This window comes from Botryllus schlosseri, chromosome 16 (assembly GCF_051294905.1).
Source record: "Botryllus schlosseri isolate E-star chromosome 16, Bs_hap1, whole genome shotgun sequence".
Lineage (NCBI taxonomy): Eukaryota > Metazoa > Chordata > Ascidiacea > Stolidobranchia > Styelidae > Botryllus > Botryllus schlosseri.
The window spans coordinates 15,780,746-15,800,943 of NC_137251.1; the positions used below are offsets into that span (position 1 = coordinate 15,780,746).

General features: G+C 40.9%; 2 protein-coding genes across 3 annotated transcripts; both read left to right on the forward strand.

The window, feature by feature from the left end:
* The first annotated feature begins 268 nt into the window (after positions 1-268).
* LOC145458733 (baculoviral IAP repeat-containing protein 7-like) lies at positions 269-3,076 on the forward strand. The gene is made up of 2 exons (XM_080337190.1): positions 269-351; positions 2,152-3,076. Exons 1-2 carry the CDS (start codon positions 269-271, stop codon positions 3,074-3,076), a joined length of 1,008 nt encoding a protein of 335 aa, XP_080193316.1.
* An 8,212-nt stretch (positions 3,077-11,288) lies between these two features.
* LOC145458916 (uncharacterized) lies at positions 11,289-14,029 on the forward strand. 2 transcript variants are annotated; one of them, XM_080337428.1, is made up of 5 exons: positions 11,289-12,013; positions 12,045-12,177; positions 12,349-12,463; positions 12,532-12,605; positions 12,868-14,029. In XM_080337428.1, exons 2-5 carry the CDS (start codon positions 12,055-12,057, stop codon positions 13,174-13,176), a joined length of 621 nt encoding a protein of 206 aa, XP_080193554.1. In that variant the 5' UTR covers positions 11,289-12,013; positions 12,045-12,054; the 3' UTR covers positions 13,177-14,029. The 2 variants fall into 2 exon arrangements, with proteins under 2 accessions (XP_080193554.1, XP_080193553.1); XM_080337427.1 differs by having other exon boundaries at positions 11,290-12,177.
* Positions 14,030-20,198: the final 6,169 nt, after the last annotated feature.

Genomic DNA, 20,198 nt, shown 5'->3' on the forward strand with positions numbered 1-20,198 from the left:
GATATCATGCAAATTCTGCACGAGATGTGTCTTGGAAGTGGCACGTAAAACGTTGTTGTCCCCCACCAATATAGCTTCTCTAGATGAGATGTCTTATTCGTTTTGCTATCTGACCCGTTTGTGGAAATCTTCAGCGACAATTATTGTTCTGGGGATCATTTTCGTTGAGTATTAAAATATGGTCTCTCGCAGAGCGTGACGGTCAACAAATGTATGTCTCAAATATTCAGCGGAAACCGGGGTACATTATTGTTCGAGACTCCTATATATGACTTGGAATAAAGCACCGATGCCTTGTCATTCAGAGGCTGCTGTATCGAGAGCGTCCATGGCAGTTGATCGAATAATCATGTGAGAAGATGGTCAAATATGATTGTCTACCTATCTATTATGAATATTCTATTTCGGAGTGTTTCCTTGTATATCCCCGAGAGTGACGACATAGAGTTGACTATTACTGATCTCGCGATGTGAGAATACAACTCGTGAAAAGAAGCTTCAATATACAATTAAATAGTATATTCATATTGAAATGAACCCGAATATTTTCGGCTGACACTCGTCAGGGGTAATCGTCAGCAACTAGTAGAGAATTGGAAAGAACATTGTATATCAACAATCGTATCACAAAATATGACGTCACCAGCATGAAATTTCGAATGAGAGAACGTTCAATGTACTATTTTTAGGTGATACACGAACTCCTTTTGTTGACAGAGTTTTGGTTGGTGTATTTTGATAAAAGTTGATTCCAAGGCACACAAATGGAATTGTGAATTGTGAATTGTGGAATTGTGTGCCTTGGAATCAACTTTTATCAAAATACACCAACCAAAACTCTGTCAACAAAAGGAGTTCGTGTATCACCTAAAAATAGTACATTGAACGTTCTCTCATTCGAAATTTCATGCTGGTGACGTCATATTTTGTGATACGATTGTTGATATACAATGTTCTTTCCAATTCTCTACTAGTTGCTGACGATTACCCCTGACGAGTGTCAGCCGAAAATATTCGGGTTCATTTCAATATGAATATACTATTTAATTGTATATTGAAGTTCTGTACCTCTAAGAAGCTCTTCAAAGAAGCTTGTGATCTGTGATGGATTACAGAATATTCCGATGTCAACGCTGACGTTCTTGAAAAGGGTGTGATTCGTTATAGTTCTGATCTTGTGTGACTACCCCAAACAGTAGATTATCGACTATAAAACGTTTGTGTAGCTATAATTCGTATCCAAGTTGTTGAACTAAGACATATGACGGTAGAATCGAATGTCATACATAAAAACTTATTCAAATACCTACTAAGAGTGAACATTACAACGTTGAGTCACTTGAAAAGTTGTCGTGGTAGCGGAATATTGTTTGTGAATCGATATGGTTAGTAACAGTTGCATTGTTCGCACATTTAATGCTATTTATCGATATCGGATCGGCTTATGAAATATCAGTGTGAGAACCAAGTGCGTGCCAACTGCCCTTTGTCGATGGAAATAAACACCTGTCTCCCGTATTGCTGTCAGAAAACAATCTGTTTTCATGAAATACGCATATTTGCACGCCAAGTCCTGCTAATTTTGTTGCCCGTTCGTTTTTGTATTAACATTAAGTGTGTAGTATCGCTCCTTTGGCGATGGTAATTTGGCGGAAAAAGTCAGCACCTAAGATTAAAAAAATCAACCAGAGAACGAGCTGTTTCTCCGTGACCTTTCAATATTCACCTATGGTTTTGAATTCACAGCAAATGTCATTATTGTTGACAATATGTGAATTGCTATCGAAGATTCGTAGTAATGGTTTTGTCTGTTTTTAGGATGATATATTTCTCAAACAGTTTCCCAAAATGAGAGACTGTTATGGAAAGACACTTCGACCCGGATCCGCCAGTACAGAGATGCGTATATATCGCGTCGGGTTCTCACCGCTCCGAATTATATAGACTCGCTACGTTCGCCAGGTTTTCGAGACTGTCGTACACAAAGCGTGCAGATTCAGCATCTGACGGATATTATTGGCTAGGGTTCGAAGACAAAATTAAATGTTTCGGATGCAGTATTTCACTCGAATAATGGGTTGAAAAGGATACGAATGTAAGTTGTCATGAAGCGAGTTGTGTTCGAGACGTATTCAATATTCCCGTTGAAAGATCGAATTTCAGGAGTCTATTACGGGAGTTTAAGCTTCAAATCGAGACACCGCAAGTCAATAACAGCGACATAAAACTTGCGAATATCATTGACCGAGAACACGCGTGTTTGATTAAGAACCTCGACTTGAAAAGGGAATCGAAGCGACGCGAAACCTTCAAGAAATGGCCTAGCTATCCAATACCCCACGCAGTAGGCGAGTTGGCGAAACAAGGGTTTTTCTATCTCGGTAACTTAGACAGAACGCAGTGCTTTAGCTGCTTCGGTGTTCTTCGCAATTGGAAACCCATAGACGACGTATCGGAAATACACCTTACACATTTTCCAAAATGTACTTTCGCGCGTGGTAGCTTTTCAGGAAATATCGCACTAGCTGAGCACGACCGCGGCAATTTGGATGACCTGCTTCACGAGAAAATACGACGGCTCACTATCAATGTGAAAGAACCAGATGAGCCCTACGAGGATGAAAAACACTATCTTGCTGAACTATTCCCTTGGCTTAACCCCGCGAATCCTGTAATGTCGTCCTTGTCACGAAGAATAGCAACCTTCGACGAAGGTTGGGATCCCGCTAAAATCAATGCTAGCGTTGAGCAATTAGCAAATGCGGGGTTTTATTACATCGATTCGGACAAGACGAAATGTTTTTACTGCAATGGTGGACTTCGGTGGAACCGGACAGACGAGGTTTGGACGGAACATGCTAAATTGTTTCCGCAATGCGAGTACGTACTTCGAATGAAAGGTATCGAATTCGGGCGAAGCATCGAAAACACATATCCAAATCTCAACCGTCCGATTATTAGAAACCCCATCACGAAGTTGGAGTTGACTAAACGACAAAATGTTCTGCGGAATCGTCAATCAAACGATGGATCACCGTTGGATTGCATCGAAAATGGGAGAGGCCGTGACGTGTAAACGATGTGAAATAAATATAAATGAATATGACTATAGCATGTGGACATCTTTGCATTGTTTCTAGACTTGTGGGACTGACGTAGAACGCAGTGGTGGCAGTCATGAAGTACTTCTATTTTTTTTTTCTCAGAATTTTGGTAGGTTTTACCTAATTACACTACATACTCAAGTGCCTTGTGTTGGAATACTTCTATTTCTATCAGTTGGATTAGACCGGACATTCTAACTGGTTGTAAAACTATTGCTATTCTTCGTGACAAGGACGACATTACAGGATTCGCGGGGTTAAGCCAAGGGAATAGTTCAGCAAGATAGTGTTTTTCATCCTCGTAGGGCTCATCTGGTTCTTTCACATTGATAGTGAGCCGTCGTATTTTCTCGTGAAGCAGGTCATCCAAATTGCCGCGGTCGTGCTCAGCTAGTGCGATATTTCCTGAAAAGCTACCACGCGCGAAAGTACATTTTGGAAAATGTGTAAGGTGTATTTCCGATACGTCGTCTATGGGTTTCCAATTGCGAAGAACACCGAAGCAGCTAAAGCACTGCGTTCTGTCTAAGTTACCGAGATAGAAAAACCCTTGGTTCGCCAACTCGCCTACTGCGTGGGGTATTGGATAGCTAGGCCATTTCTTGAAGGTTTCGCGTCGCTTCGATTCCCTTTTCAAGTCGAGGTTCTTAATCAAACACGCGTGTTCTCGGTCAATGATATTCGCAAGTTTTATGTCGCTGTTATTGACTTGCGGTGTCTCGATTTGAAGCTTAAACTCCCGTAATAGACTCCTGAAATTCGATCTTTCAACGGGAATATTGAATACGTCTCGAACACAACTCGCTTCATGACAACTTACATTCGTATCCTTTTCAACCCATTATTCGAGTGAAATACTGCATCCGAAACATTTAATTTTGTCTTCGAACCCTAGCCAATAATATCCGTCAGATGCTGAATCTGCACGCTTTGTGTACGACAGTCTCGAAAACCTGGCGAACGTAGCGAGTCTATATAATTCGGAGCGGTGAGAACCCGACGCGATATATACGCATCTCTGTACTGGCGGATCCGGGTCGAAGTGTCTTTCCATAACAGTCTCTCATTTTGGGAAACTGTTTGAGAAATATATCATCCTAAAAACAGACAAAACCATTACTACGAATCTTCGATAGCAATTCACATATTGTCAACAATAATGACATTTGCTGAGAATTCAAAACCATAGGTGAATATTGAAAGGTCACGGAGAAACAGCTCGTTCTCTGGTTGATTTTTTTAATCTTAGGTGCTGACTTTTTCCGCCAAATTACCATCGCCAAAGGAGAGATACTACACACTTAATGTTAATACAAAAACGAACGGGCAACAAAATTAGCAGGACTTGGCGTGCAAATATGCGTATTTCATGAAAACAGATTGTTTTCTGACAGCAATACGGGAGACAGGTGTTTATTTCCATCGACAAAGGGCAGTTGGCACGCACTTGGTTCTCACACTGATATTTCATAAGCCGATCCGATATCGATAAATAGCATTAAATGTGCGAACAATGCAACTGTTACTAACCATATCGATTCACAAACAATATTCCGCTACCACGACAACTTTTCAAGTGACTCAACGTTGTAATGTTCACTCTTAGTAGGTATTTGAATAAGTTTTTATGTATGACATTCGATTCTACCGTCATATGTCTTAGTTCAACAACTTGGATACGAATTATAGCTACACAAACGTTTTATAGTCGATAATCTACTGTTTGGGGTAGTCACACAAGATCAGAACTATAACGAATCACACCATTTTCAAGAACGTCAGCGTTGACATCGGAATATTCTGTAATCCATCACAGATCACAAGCTTCTTTTCACGAGTTGTATTCTCACATCGCGAGATCAGTAATAGTCGACTCTATGTCGTCACTCTCGGGGATATACAAGGAAACACTCCGAAATAGAATATTCATAATAGATAGGTAGACAATCATATTTGACCATCTTCTCACATGATTATTCGATCAACTGCCATGGACGCTCTCGATACAGCAGCCTCTGAATGACAAGGCATCGGTGCTTTATTCCAAGTCATATATAGGAGTCTCGAACAATAATGTACCCCGGTTTCCGCTGAATATTTGAGACATACATTTGCTGACCGTCACGCTCTGCGAGAGACCATATTTTAATACTCAACGAAAATGATCCCCAGAACAATAATTGTCGCTGAAGATTTCCACAAACGGGTCAGATAGCAAAACGAATAAGACATCTCATCTAGAGAAGCTATATTGGTGGGGGACAACAACGTTTTACGTGCCACTTCCAAGACACATCTCGTGCAGAATTTGCATGATATCATTATCTATGATACGAAAAAGTATATCGCGTGATACGCCTACTTCTTCCGACCGACGGAGTTACTTACTTGTGTATAGGCTACTTACTATCCAGATGATTGGATCCGGGTTGAAAACACCCGCCATATAGAGTCATAAAAATCTGGTGATGCTGTAGAGCCATAAAACTAGCTGGCATACCAGCGATTTGTTATTTTCAGTAACTTTCGTAGCATTGTACTGTAGTCTGTAGGTTTCGTATGCTGCGATACGACCAATCAAAGTTTTACAGCTTCCACACTTGAAACTAGTATCGAACCTATGACTTTCGTTGATAAATTGCCGTTTAGTGGCGATAGAAGCGTATATTTTCAGTACTCGAAAAAAAATCGTCTTTTACTACTCGACTAGAATCGTTATATATATTACTCGTTTCAGATTCGGGTACACGAATCATTGTGCCTAGCCCTACTCGTGACTCGAGGATGGTGACTTAATCCCAACATTCGGTAGGACTCGAGTCAAGTCGAATCATTTTCCATTCACCACCGAGTCCAACTCAGGATTCGAATATTCAACTCCGAATCACGGTGTTGAGACTCGAGTCCGAGTCATTGTGCTCACTGCGCATTGTTCATTTTCGGATCCAATCCAGTTCAACTCACGTTTTTCAGAACTCTGCTTGGGTGCTATTGAATGCCTCCCATTCATATTATAGTAATTTTCCTCATTTTACACAGATTCTAGCCCTGCCTTACAAACACCAATACTGATGGACGAAATGTCTATTATGTGCTAGAGCTTGCTCCTCCAGTCTTCTCCTACCTATTCTACTAGTCGTTTTTAAATCTTCACACGCAATAAAAAATCGCAAATATATAGACCTCAAACGTTTCTGTATTGCAGCTGTTCTTGGGATAATTTAGTGTATCAGTGTTAGTTTATTAATATTTTCATCGTTTCAAAACACTACAAAACTGCGATACAATGAAAGACAGGGAGGTGTCGAAACGAATTGGAGCTTGGAGTAGTCTTTGAAATCGCACACCCCACCTTGGCATAGGTAAAGTAAAGAAGAGGAATGCACACCGAATGAAAACTAAAGCAGAGAATATGAAAGGAAAGAGACAAAATGAGGTGGCATGGGATGGAAAACTGAATCGATATGTTAGTTCGTGGTCCTATAATCTGACTAGTATTCTAGTGTGTGTGTGTGTGTGTGTTTGTGCGTGACTACTACTACGTCTTTGTACGATGCATATCGATCGCCGCTTCATCGCATTTTTTTCTTCCAATAACGCTTTGTGCTTGGTATTGTAGCAGGGTACGAATGTTCGACTATATTTTCAGACTGCGCCTGATTGTTTCCTGATATCAAGGATCGTTTACCGCGGCGAACCGTCCAAAATCGCACCGTCGTAATCAATATTCACATTTCCATACACCAAATCGCCCTTGACAGCGTTAGTCGATAACGACAAATCTTGTATTATTGCCGCCCTAAAAGATATGGTTCGCTTGCAAGATTGAAAATATTAAGAATGAAATTTACATATCTCAATATATCGAAAATATGTCCTGCTGGAGTCGATATCATGGCGGGTAGAGTTTGTTTCGTTGTTTGTGATATTCATTGTGCTTGTAGACTGCTAATACGGTCATTTCAACCAGGACGATTTACGTCATTTGTGTCCTGTAGATACCGACTTGTAGCACTGCCCACTTCTGAGCTTCTAGAAGGCATCGCTTGTACGGATTATATGAAAAATAGGAGCCTAGATAAACATCCAACACTTGGGTAAGAATTCTGCAGTCGAACTCAGTCGGACTCGAACCCGCAACCCATTGGTGTTGCAGCTGCGGAATCGACGCTATTATACGCTATACGCTATACGCTATTTCGACACGCAGCGGGTAAAATCATTATTCACGCTTCGTCATGGATAATATTTTCTTTGACATCAAACTGTTGATGTACTTCACTTCTCGTGTTCCTAAAATAGACAACATACATATTTAGCAAACGGGTTACATATTTTCTTCATCGACTGCCGAAATACAAGTTTATATACACAATTGATATGCAGCCATACCAAAATGAAACATCCTTTGTAGATGGAAGATGATTACGCCTGACCAGTAGTTATTGCGTCTCAACTCAGTACCAGGAAAATGAAACTGCTCGATTTCTTGCTAATCTGAACTGCACCCGATTTGTATGACCGTGAAACAGAAAACACGGTACTACTGAGATGTATATCTTACAGATTGCTCATTATGATCAAGTATTATTCCGTCAACTTAACATACAACGATGACGACAAGACTGTATATCCGTCAACAGGTTGATCACATCTGAGCGGAGGTGATTACGATCGGATCCAGGAGCAGGAGCAATTCCGGGCTGGATTCGGATCACCGATTCATTACACCACTTCACAAGCGATTGTGGACAGAGACAATGGGAATTTGGGTCGCAGGCTACAATCACTCAGCAAGTACGTCTACTTGCCTAGAGATAAGTTTTTTATCACTCGAATATAACGCCAAATATTCCCAAACTCGTATTCAGCGAGATTAAGCCTTTCCCCCAGTATCCTACGAAACGAGGCGAACTTTTCCGATACGTCAGCGTACAATGGAATCGAGTATCGTATAGTTCTCAATACAGGAACCACATCGACGGAAGAGTCACGAGTCAGAAGAAGATGACTACGTTGATGGAATTAATCGAAATGAGTATTTTAAACCCCGACCGACATCATCGTATCACTCTCGATCGATCACGGCTGATTTATGGCCATCACTTACTAGCGCAATTATTTCGCCAGTAGCATGTACAATTTAAAAAATCCGGGTCCGGATATACGTAAATCCAAAAGTAATCCAGTAAAAATACTCCAATGCGCCGTACTCCCATCCGAATTCACGCTCATTTGTACAGTATACGAGCCCCGATTCGTCGGCGTACAATGGAATCTAGTATCGTAGTTCTCGATACAGGAACCACATCGATGCAAGAGTCACGAGCCAGAAGAAAACTGATTACTATGATGTGATTAATCCAAACGAGTATTTTGAATCCAGACTGACATCATCGCATCACCTCCCGATCGATCACGGCTGATTCATGGGGATCACTTGCCCGCGATATTATTTCGCGAGTAGCATGTAAAATCCACAAATCCGGGTCCGAATAAACTTAAATCCAAAAGTAATCCAGTAAAGATCCCCCAATGCCTTGTTTTCCCATTCAAATCCACACTCGTTTGTACCGTATACGAGGCTCGCTCCTGGCACACTCGCTCTCTACTGTCGTAAGCTGCGGGAAGTAGCTTTGGACGTCGTCAAAAACCACTTGAAAATGGCGGGTAGCAAGTAGCAACAGCGATGGACTTATCTCGGCTTCTTTGTAATAAAGCTGTTTTCAATAGAATCCCACATAGTTACTCAAAACTGTCTGCTTACAATGATATCAATGTGATATAGGCCTACCATGGACTCAATGACACAAACGAGTTTGATTTGATAACGCGTGCACCACACAGACAGCTTGCATTCACACTCGATTGAACCGGGAATTATTGATTGAGAGATTCAAGAGAAATCATACGCCAGTTGAGTTTTAAAATATAAGCCGGAGCAAGATGGTTTCAGAATACCAAATTTTTATATCCGCTCGTCTCTGCGCCTGACTGACATTGGGTTACGGAAGTAGTTTTGGATGTGTAGCCCCTTAGTCAGCCACCCCCCACCCCATCCAAGTACGAGAATCCAACCAAGCGAGACTTTACATCGATTCGTGTGACCTTGACCGTACGCTTGAAACATAGCATAAATTGTCATCATATACCCATCAATCAATCAACCCGCCATTACACGCTGACACGGCGAGTCACGCCAGGCGAGCTTTTCCGTTTCGTCGGGTTACACACTACAGAGATCCAAAAAGATTCGATCGTCATACGCGGAAAATTACAGCAAATAATACAGTAACCTTGAGTATATTCGCCTGATAATAAATTCAAACGAGTTTAATTTAACATAAACGAGTTTTGATTATACGCAGATAGCAGCCGTACTCAATTGAACCGGAAATCATTGATCGACATGATAGGTCAGCCGAGTTTTAAATCGCCAGGCAGGACCATTTCTAGTTTCGGAATCCGTTCATCGCCCGATAGTGAGTTACGTAATTCTGCAAGTAGCCTTGAAAATGATACCAAGAATACATATATATCACTCTAATACAGATCTGAACGGTTATCGTTCCGGACCAGAGTATGCCAGTTCAAACGGCAAGCGTGAATTTACATCGTTTCGTTTGGCCCAACGCCTTGACCGTGCACTTGAGGTATAGCATAAGGCTCTCATATACGGATCAAGAGGAGCGTTCACTTCACAGCTGTAATGTTCAATGGGCAAATTTTCCCTCATCCCATCACATTCAAGAGAAATTGGATCAACCAACCCACGATTACACGCCGCGTCATGCCGCGTCAACTTTTCCGTTTCGTCGGAGTACACACCATAGAGATCCAGAAAGATTCGATTACAGCAAAGACAATAACCTTGATATTATTCGCCTGATAATAAAATTATATTCACCGCAAACGAGTTTTGACACACAGATAGCAACCGTACTCAATTCCAGAAAGCGCGACACGATAGGTCAGCCGGGTTTTGAAATCAACAGACAGAACCAGTTATCAATCCACTCATAAATAACAAGTCACGCTACAACCGCGAAAATTACGTCAGAAATATTACACCAAACTCATTTCAATCGGAAATCAGACAGCCACATATCGATCAGATCGCTTGCAGCAATCCGTCACGAACTGCAATTCTGCAAAATGCGTAAGTCCGTTATCCTTTGTTTCTTTATTTTATTAGAGATTTTAGTTTCTTTAAGTTACAAGACGATATGCGGCTATATCCACCATTTCTCTACTACTCTTGCTTTGGTGCTTATGCCATATGGCTTGAAAAATAAGCTCCAAAACTATCATGGAGAATGAGCACATTAGAGCTCGCTACCTTCTGATACGCTGCTCCAATTTCCCATTTTCTGTTTCGCGAGTAAATGAGAACAGACAAGAAAGTCAGGTTACCGTGTGTTCAGCCCTCATTCTCAATCTAACTTGAGAATGAGAGTTCATAGCATTTCAATAACCTTGAAGCATTGGTCCTTAAACTTGTTTGACTGCGACCAAAATCTTAGTTTCAGTGGTATATCACGACTCAAGCCTTACACATCAAAAAGAATGCACTTCTAATATTAGTATGCTACCATTTTACGGGCATGTATGACATAAATAACGTGCACACAACAATTGTCCGCAACACAGCTCTACGAAACATTGGGATTACCATATGTTCTTATCTGGAAACATATCTGACGTAGGCGATTTCAAATTTTGGTGAATTATATATTCCTTTGCTCGTCGCATTTCTATTACTGTCTACTCAAATTATTTCAATAAAATTACTTTTAAAATAACTTATAAAAAATACACATTGGAAGGACTGGACTAGAAAGTCAGTCTTGCGTTATTTTCCCACGTGCCGCAGGATCAGACTTGTTGACGCCCGCCACTACACCCGCTTTCGAAGCAGAATTTCTAGTACGTATTAGTGCGCAAATAATAATTCTCTACGGCAGATGAGAGACAAAATTATTGTTAAAGCTACGAACAGGTCAAATAATTTTTTACAATTACGCCGCAACGACAAAAGTGAGGGAGCCACTGCTGTTGAATTTCCTATCAAGTCTATTTGAATTATTCCACGTTAGAATTATTTGCGATTTTCATCCACTCTCATCCGGATTTTTATCCGCACTCATCCGCACCACGTTTGTCGCTCACACAGGAATTTTTTCCATTAAAAGTACTATTGTGGATTATCCAACTACGCCAAGTCTCGCTCATGCCATAAGTTTGGTATGAACGGGAGGTTCACGTTCGCGTTCTGTGTGTGAACCTCAGAAATTTGTAGCTTAGCGTTCGCCAACGAACTTTGGTAGGTTCTGCATTGTGAACCTTTACCATTTATTACAATTTTTCACATTTGGTAAAATTAAGCTCCGCTTGACAATTAACTTTGTGTGTCTGTGCCAGCCGTCTGCGAAACCGAACTACCAAAGGATTTTGTTGAGACTTGAGTTGAAAGTACAATGCATTTGACCATTGTCCATCTCTAACACATGCAAATGTATACTCTGTTGATTTCGATTGTTGTTCAAAAGAACCTGTTTGTCTGTATATCCACTCACTCATCTCGTTTTGCGCACGTTAGCTCTACTGCAAACACAATTTTCCGTGTTTTGTGGTAATTATGTTATGTTATAAGTGTATTTTTGAATTTGATCCCTTGGCTATAAACATCTTAATTCCCTTTACCAGCTTAACGGAACCACGGTAAACTATTATAATGAGCACCCGCGGGAAGTTCCCGTGTATAGCCGTGTATTTACACTTCATAAGAGAGACCTTGGCCTATATAATGGCACGGCCACAGACTATATCCGATAGCTATGCAAACTGCAAAGGCAGGTCTACACTACATACGCAAGTTTCTGTTTCAACGAATATCACTGTGCTAGAAGGTTGTTTCAACAAATATCACTGTGCTAGAAGGTACAACTCTATGGCAAAGATGATGCATCGAATTGTGCGATTATTGATGCTGTTCGCGTTGAGCCAAGCGAGGACTATTACCAACCGAATTAGCGTCGACGAGTTTCAACAAAGCTTCGTGCAAACACAAAAGGTATCGGTAAATTATTACTCAATAGATGTAGCCATGGCGTACCAGCGACCAGCGTATTATCATGTAGCCTACGTACGTACATTGTATAATGCATAGTACAGTACAGTACATCCGCTAAATTGACGTTCAGTTGGATATGGGATATGATTATGAATTGATCATTCCACACAGGCCCTTATCGACATCGGAAACAGATGCGTGACGGAAGAGTTTTTTGATTTGGAATTAGAAACTTGCAAGAACTGCGAGACGCACTGTCCCGACAACCTATGTGGGCAATGTAGAGGTGAACTGCTGGTTTAGAATTTAACTATAACTGAGTTGTCCGCGAGCTCGTGTTCTGCATTTCAACAGTGTATTTTTTGGAGAAATTATCCAGTGAACAGATGCGAAGGTTGGATGCCAGAATCCTCCTACTCGAAAAAAATGTGAGTCGAATAGGCCGAATAGTGACCTTCGCAAACCTAACGGGCTTAAGCTACAGAAGACTGTTGAAGAAATTAAGGGTAAACCGCAGTTATTTAATCTATGAGATCGAAGTTTATCCCGTTTGTCACTGGACAATATATATTTGAGAAGTCAAATCACTATTGTAATGTAATTGCATATTGTCGACCCGGGGTTACGCCACAGCCTTCCTTGCTTTCTCCATGACGATCCGAAGGAAATAGTTCATTTGTATGATTGCAGACAAACGAGACGTGGCAATGGGCGGCAATAATAGCTATAACGCTGGTGATGTTCGGGACAGCAGTAATTTATTTCGCCTGGAGAAAATGCGGTAAAACGAAGCAGTGCAACTACGGGCAGAGGAGAACTGCAGCCGTGCAAACGCAGCGTTCCCTTGAAGGATTGACTGTAGTTTGTCATCCCGCACAATTTGTTCAGCCGAACAGAGGTAGGGATGGTACAACCTCCCCTAGACGATACGTCACGCTACAATATGAGACTCAGCATGGATACGAAATGGAGACTGCTACATCAACTGATTCCGTCTGACTAATTTAGTTCCATTATGCATGGTAGCGGTAAGATAAAAGTGGTAGCACTCCGCTGCGACCGTATGCAATGCTAGACGAATATCATGCAAAGTCTGCCTATGCGTATTTTGGTGTCTTTATCCCTTCTCTTGGCCAGCTTGAGGTTAGCGCAAATGTACCAGACTATAAAATCAATTATCCATCTATTTCGCGGGCAATTGCTCTTTAACCATGTTGATATGGAACGTTTATAGTAAACATATCTATGCATCCTTGTTTCCGTGATTATATTTTCGATATGCATGCATATGCTGTCTTTGCACATGAATATTTCTGACAAAATTTAGTCATTGACCCTAAAATGTTTTTCGCGCAACGCGGGTCCAGGTAATAAATGTCATTTTGTTATTTGGTTGATAAGACTTACCAACAACGTTATCAATTACAGTACACCCAATTACTAGAAAGCCCAGATATGCAGTTTCCTCGGTGTCTCTGAAGTCTCTGTTATATCGAGCCTCCCGTCTACCTTTTTACTGTGTTACATTTTTGTTGTATGATGTTGATATGTAATGTAGACGAATAAAAATTCTCTCTCTCTCTCTCTCTCACTACGTTATTTATATCAAGCCCACCAACCAGACGATTTATACGTTTCGCTTTACGTACATTGTTGTATTTCGATTGAATCATGAACTCTATTGGCTACTATTCTTGCGTATATGAACTTTATCCGCTTTATGTTGCAATAACGGTGGTGAATAGACGAGCTGCTGAAATTTGAACAGATAGCATTTACCTACCTATACCTGCTCTATACTATTCACCATTGTTGTTTATACATTTTCGTATTATGATAAGCTTCGATATAGGATTATGCTCTGGTTCAACTTTTGAATCTTGGGTATGGTCGACATGAAGACGACAAGGAACATTTTTTTTTATTCCGCCAGCATTATTGCATAATGATCCATTGCATGTAGGCTAGCTGATCGACGATGAATCGATTTCACGCAATCAACATATTGACTAAATCATCTGATCTCAACTAATCACCGTACCTCAATATCATTCGTGCTGGCGAACATTAAAATATATTGTTGTACGATTCGCAACAAGATGCTCGTACTATCATTTTGACTATTTGCCAATTTTGGCCAAGTATATCCCCGTTACATTGCCATCAATACACTCAACATCAGCATTCACGTGGTTTCGAGGTTCCAATTTATCAGTTTTAGTATACACATCGTACCAAAAACTTTGCCTGTATAACTTGCCTGTATAGGACTGCAACGCAATACTACTACAACAAATTTGCTGTTAGTCTACCGACACTTTGGTCTATACCAGTGGTTCCCAACCTTTTCCGACTCATCGCCCCCTTTTCAAGCTCAACGCCGATCATCGCCCCCCAGATTTTGTGAACCGAAAAATCGGTATACAATCTGTTATCTTCGGCGGGTTGACTAAAAAAGAGGTCATTTCTCCGACTTGACTCCTATATAGCCGTTTTAACGCGTCATCGCCCCCTTCGCTATTTTCGCCCCCTTTGTCCATTTTCGCCCCCCTATCGCCCCCTTCGTCATTTTCGCCCCCTAGGCTGTCAAATCGCCCACGTTGGGAACCACTGGTCTATACTTTCTAACTATCATAAATCCTATTGCACTCACGATTTGTTTCTCTTTGTAATAGCAAATAAATTGGATTTTGTTACACTGTTGCAGTATCATCACATGGAATGATTCAGCCCGCAATTGCTGGATCATAGTTGATCCCGTTGCAGCCGAGAAACAGCATTTTTAGTGGGAAAGTTCAAAATCAAGATCTGCGACAGACGAGGTGTGCTAAAAGAGACCTTCTCTGTATGCCGCTATGAAATTACAGTTACAGGTAGAAAAGAATATGGCATCTATCGAAAATTAGTACTTATAAGTATGGTATTATGGGCACAATTAATGATTCGAGTATACTTGAATCTGAATCGAGTATTAATTTTCCCGGTTCCAGTCGGGTAGAGAGAGAGACGACTGTTTTGAGTACCGAAGTAATACACCCTTTCCACCAAGGAAATCATTTGGATTTATAGTTTATATACTTGTCCCACCGTGGAATCGATTGGCCGTACCGTAGCATCCAAAACATGCAGTACAAAGCTGGTAACATTCGCGGAGAAAATACTTCTTCAAGTCGTGATCGACCAACAGCATTGACACAGAATGCAACGAGATATGTATGGTCAAAATTACCAAATTATCTGTATGATGCTGGAGAACTAGCATTATTGTCTTTGTGATCGCATATTTTGACATTTCTACCTCATCCATGCTCTTATTATAGAGACTGTAGTTTACAGTCTCTATACTCTTATGATGTCACTTTGAGTGATGCTCGGATTCGGATTTCGGAATAGATATAGATTATTATAGAATCACTCATGCATGCATTTTGTCCAGACTTATCCATGAGTACATACTGACGGCGAGACGTTACAAATCATAATTTGATATAAAAAGTTCGATGAGTATAACCTATACTTTGAGCTATTTTTTAACATAATATAAGAGCGTGGAATAGAATTGGACCAACACTGACCATCGTGTACTTTTGCACTCATAGCGACACGCCCTTCCGGAATCCCGTCGGGTCTCTGGACGACTTTTTGGCAGCGCAAGTCTTTATTGAGTCTATGACACGGGCACAAGGAAAAATACCGTGTGTCTGTGGAAAATTTACAGTGAACTCGTTCTTTGTTTTAGTATCCCACGCCCCGACGAATACATCTGGGTATAAACTCCGGTGATTTCTAATGCATACTACAGTCAGTCTTTCGCTTTTTAGGTCAGGTAGTTAATGACTTTCAAGATAATCCGTCGGGGATTATTTTACGGTATTTAGCACACCAATAAATGCCTCATTACGCCACCGTGAATGACTACTCACAAGTTACACATCAATAGAAAATACAGACGTCAACAGAATTAAATAAGCAAACATATCAGGCCAATAAATGGACGGAAGAACTTACTAACACTTCCGGAAAAGCAAACTATTCATTTACAACCCTGGAATATTGATTTGCAACAATTGTGCAATATCTATTGACTTTGGGCCTCATTACACCATCGGAACTATTCCCTAGCATCAGTTAGCTACACACTGAAAGATAATACAGAAGTCAATAGTAAGTTAACAAACAAAGCCAGCCTAATAAACCGACGGGAAATCTTGTCACTAATACACCGCAAATACAACCTATTCATTTACAATATATACTCGAATATTAGTTTGCAACAATTGCACAATGTCTATTGACTTTTTGTGAGCTGATCACATTTTAGTCACTGTGATTTTAATTGCCGATTGTGGAGTCATTACACTGCGATCAGGTTCTATTAGGTCGGAAAATCTGAATTCCATTGACCACTGCGAAGAAACCCCACAGGAACACTCTACGATCGGGGTCCGCAGCGGAGCATCTGGTTCCGGGAGGTACGGACCGTGTAATTCGGCGCAAAAGAACAGAAACATAATTTTGCAGCCTTGCTCTAATGAAAGATAAAGTTTATAGATAATGAAATTGCTAATTAATGAAAAAATATAATAACCCTGATTTGCTCGAAATGAATCAACGACATTGAAATAGCCTTGTGAACACGATGCTGATTATAGGGTTGCATATAAAATATAAATCAATTTAAAACAAATATGTTTAAAACATGGCCCTTGTTTGAAACACGTTTTATATCATTTTATTTATTTTTATTCGGTCTTGACGTCACGAGTCTTTAATTGTGACATCAGAGTGGATTGAATTTGACAATTGAGGATATATAGAGTAAATATGGCCCCTTCGACGAAAAGGGCTTCCGACCACTGTGATAAACAGACCAAAAATATCTAACCAGAACTACATCGTTATGCAGCATTTTTACTGTCGACGGTCATCATCATCACAACGCCCATTCCGTACCAATGATCTATATCTACTTGCTATATCTGTTGAACCTACGACGATATCGAGGGTTCCAGCCACCCCACATCGCATACGTCCACTGTATTGAGTGCAAATGGTCAGTAGGATCAACTACTAGATGTTTTTTCGAAATTATTTACACAGTTATGGCATAATTAGACAACGTTTGAAATAACACATTTTTTTAAAATTCTTTTGTTTAAAACACTGTTTAATCATGTTTCATTAAACAAAGTATTTTAAAGCACATTTGTTTTGAATGCAACCCCATGGTGATATAATTCGCAAATGTATTACTTTCAAGGCTGAAATCGGGTACCGTGAAGAGAAAATGAACTGACACACATGTAAACACAGGAAACTGTATTTCCGGGTTCTTATCGATATCTGAAAGTCTGTTTTTGTCACGCCAGTGTAGATTTCACGAAATTAGAACGTCGTTGTGACTTTTTTCGCAATGCCATATGATATTTGCGTTTCACTACCCGTATAGTCATAACCCTATGCAATGCCAAATACGAATTTTGAGGCGTTGTTCTCGACTTTCAGTGGTCCACATCATTCTACGGGAATTTATATGCTTGAATGGGGTCAACCAATAATAGGACGGTTGCGGTATGTCATGTGACCACTTGGTTAATAATTATAATCATGACAGATCTTCCTCCCATCAATAGATCTTCTGAACCATATCTTTCTCCAGATTTGAGCTCTTACCATACAGCTGTCTTCATTTAGCCTAGTAGTACGGTAATGCGTTTTACCGCGCTGTTACAAAAAGAGGTTTTTGTTAATAGTGAAAGATCGCTGATGACTTATGCGCTTTATAAACTTGGTAAGTTACTATTTGGTTTCCCCTAGTTTTCGAGCAAATAAAAAGCATACGGGGTGACCATTTGCAATTGCGATCAGCAGCATTTTATTGCTGGGCCGATATATACTTTTCGAACTTTTGGGAATAGCGAATTTGGAATCACTAAAAGTTAGAACGGGGCCTGAGCCAAGGTTAAGCCAAAGTTGCACAGTTCGTTCAGAATGGAGTATCTACGGGCGTATGGGGTCGTCGTCTAAAATACCGAAACATGAGACCAAGGTGTGGTGATTATTGTTTCTTCGTGATCTCACCAATTGTGTTGATTACCCGCATTTGTGTTGATTACCCGCATCTTAACCTACCTATATATTGAGTGTTTTATATACCGCATTTAGTTGCTTGAGTCTTCATTTAGTTAATATAAATCAAACTCGTAGTACGTTTTCAGTGCAATTTTATTACCTAAACGAACGTTGACGTCTTTTCCGTAAAAGACATGGCTGCTTGCAACGAGAAGCTAATCCGCGCACCAGTGTTAGAAGTGTTACCACGTGCGGTGGATTCGCAGAAGGTTTTCAACCATTGGAAGCGTATGTTGGAGAGCTATATTGAAGCCGTTGACCAATCAAGAAATGCCGGCTCCGCATAGTCTGGGAGTGAGTCGGATTCACCCGCACTTTCTGCCATCAATAAGGTCGCTATTATGGGTGGATACATGTCTGCTGAGCTATTTTCGTATATCGAAGATAAGGAGAACTACCTTGAAGCAATGGAGAAATTGAAGAAGATGGATGTATGTCAAGAAGAACAATACTATTTACGCTCGTCATAACCTCTCGACCAGAAAACAAATGACGAGTGAGAGCGTATCTGAATTTAAGAATTGTTAACATTGGGCAAGAAATGCGAGTTCAAGACGGTTACCGCAGAAACGCATTTGGAAGAATCTGTACGCGATGCGTTCATTTCTGGATTGCTATCAGCAAATATACGTCTTCGTCTTCTGGAACACGAGGAACTATCTTTGGATAAAGCGCTTCAAGTTGCAGACACTATGGAGAAAGCAGAGTGCTTCTCTCGTTCCTATGAGACCACCGCTACTGTGAATAGCATGGCTCATATAGATTGCGCATTCGCACACATTGCTGTGAATAATGATGCGAGCGAGATCGCTAATGTGAATAGCGTGGCTCGCACGGATTGTACATCTTCGAATAATGACGGAAGTGAAGTCGCAGTGGTCCGTCGTCAATCGTCGAAGTGTATATTTTCTGGTAACAGTCACGTTTAAGACCGTGCCCTATGCCCTGCTCGGTACGTGAGGTGTTTCAAGTGCCAAAAGCAAGGACATTTCAGTAAAATGTGTCGATCCCAAGTAGTGAAAACAGCTGCGTCTGTCACTGAACCTCGAATCTCGTCCATTCTTGCATCTAATAGCTGTAACTCGCCGTCCAACACTACTGTGCCCGCTTACATTCGTAAAGCAAAGTTGCGTGCCTTACTGGACTCCGGAGCCTGGGAAAATTACATGGACTCTTAAGTAGCCGCTTCGCTTGGGTTGATTTCGCTTGGGTTGAAAGGCAGAGGACTGCAAACCATGATCAAACTCGCTTCAGGACAATTCGCCGCCGAAGTCGACGGTTTCGTTTGTGTTCCTGTGGATTTGGGTAATGGAATATATAAGTCTGTTCGGTTCGGCGTTTTCGACGATCTTTGTTGTGATTTGGTTCTAGGCCATAATTTCTTCGAAAAGCATAAAAAGAGTTATTTTGGAATTCAGTGGCGATGGAGATCTAACCATCAACAGCGGCAGAGCAAGTGGCGGTGGCGATGGGATGGTCACAAATGAAAGCGTTGACGGGAGCGCTGATACAGCAGCAGCAACTGATGCCTGTAATGTGATAGCTGCTAAAGTGGATGAGACGCCGTTTATTTTTCGGTTTGTAGATGGAAACGTGCAGCCCTTGGCTACCAAGTCTAGAAACTACAGTAATGATGACAAGGTGTTAATACGGGACGAAGTCTCAAAACTTTTGGAATCTGGAGTGAATGAACCTTCCTCGTCTCCGTAGAGAGCTCAGGTATTGGTGGTAAAGAACTCCAGACACAAGAAGAGATTGGTCGTTGATTACTCTCAAACAATCAACCGCTATACTCCACTAGATGCGTATCCGCTTCCGAAGATTGAAAACGTAGTAAATGAAGTAGCTCGAGGTAAATGGGACAGTGCGATAGATTTGAAGTCCGCTTA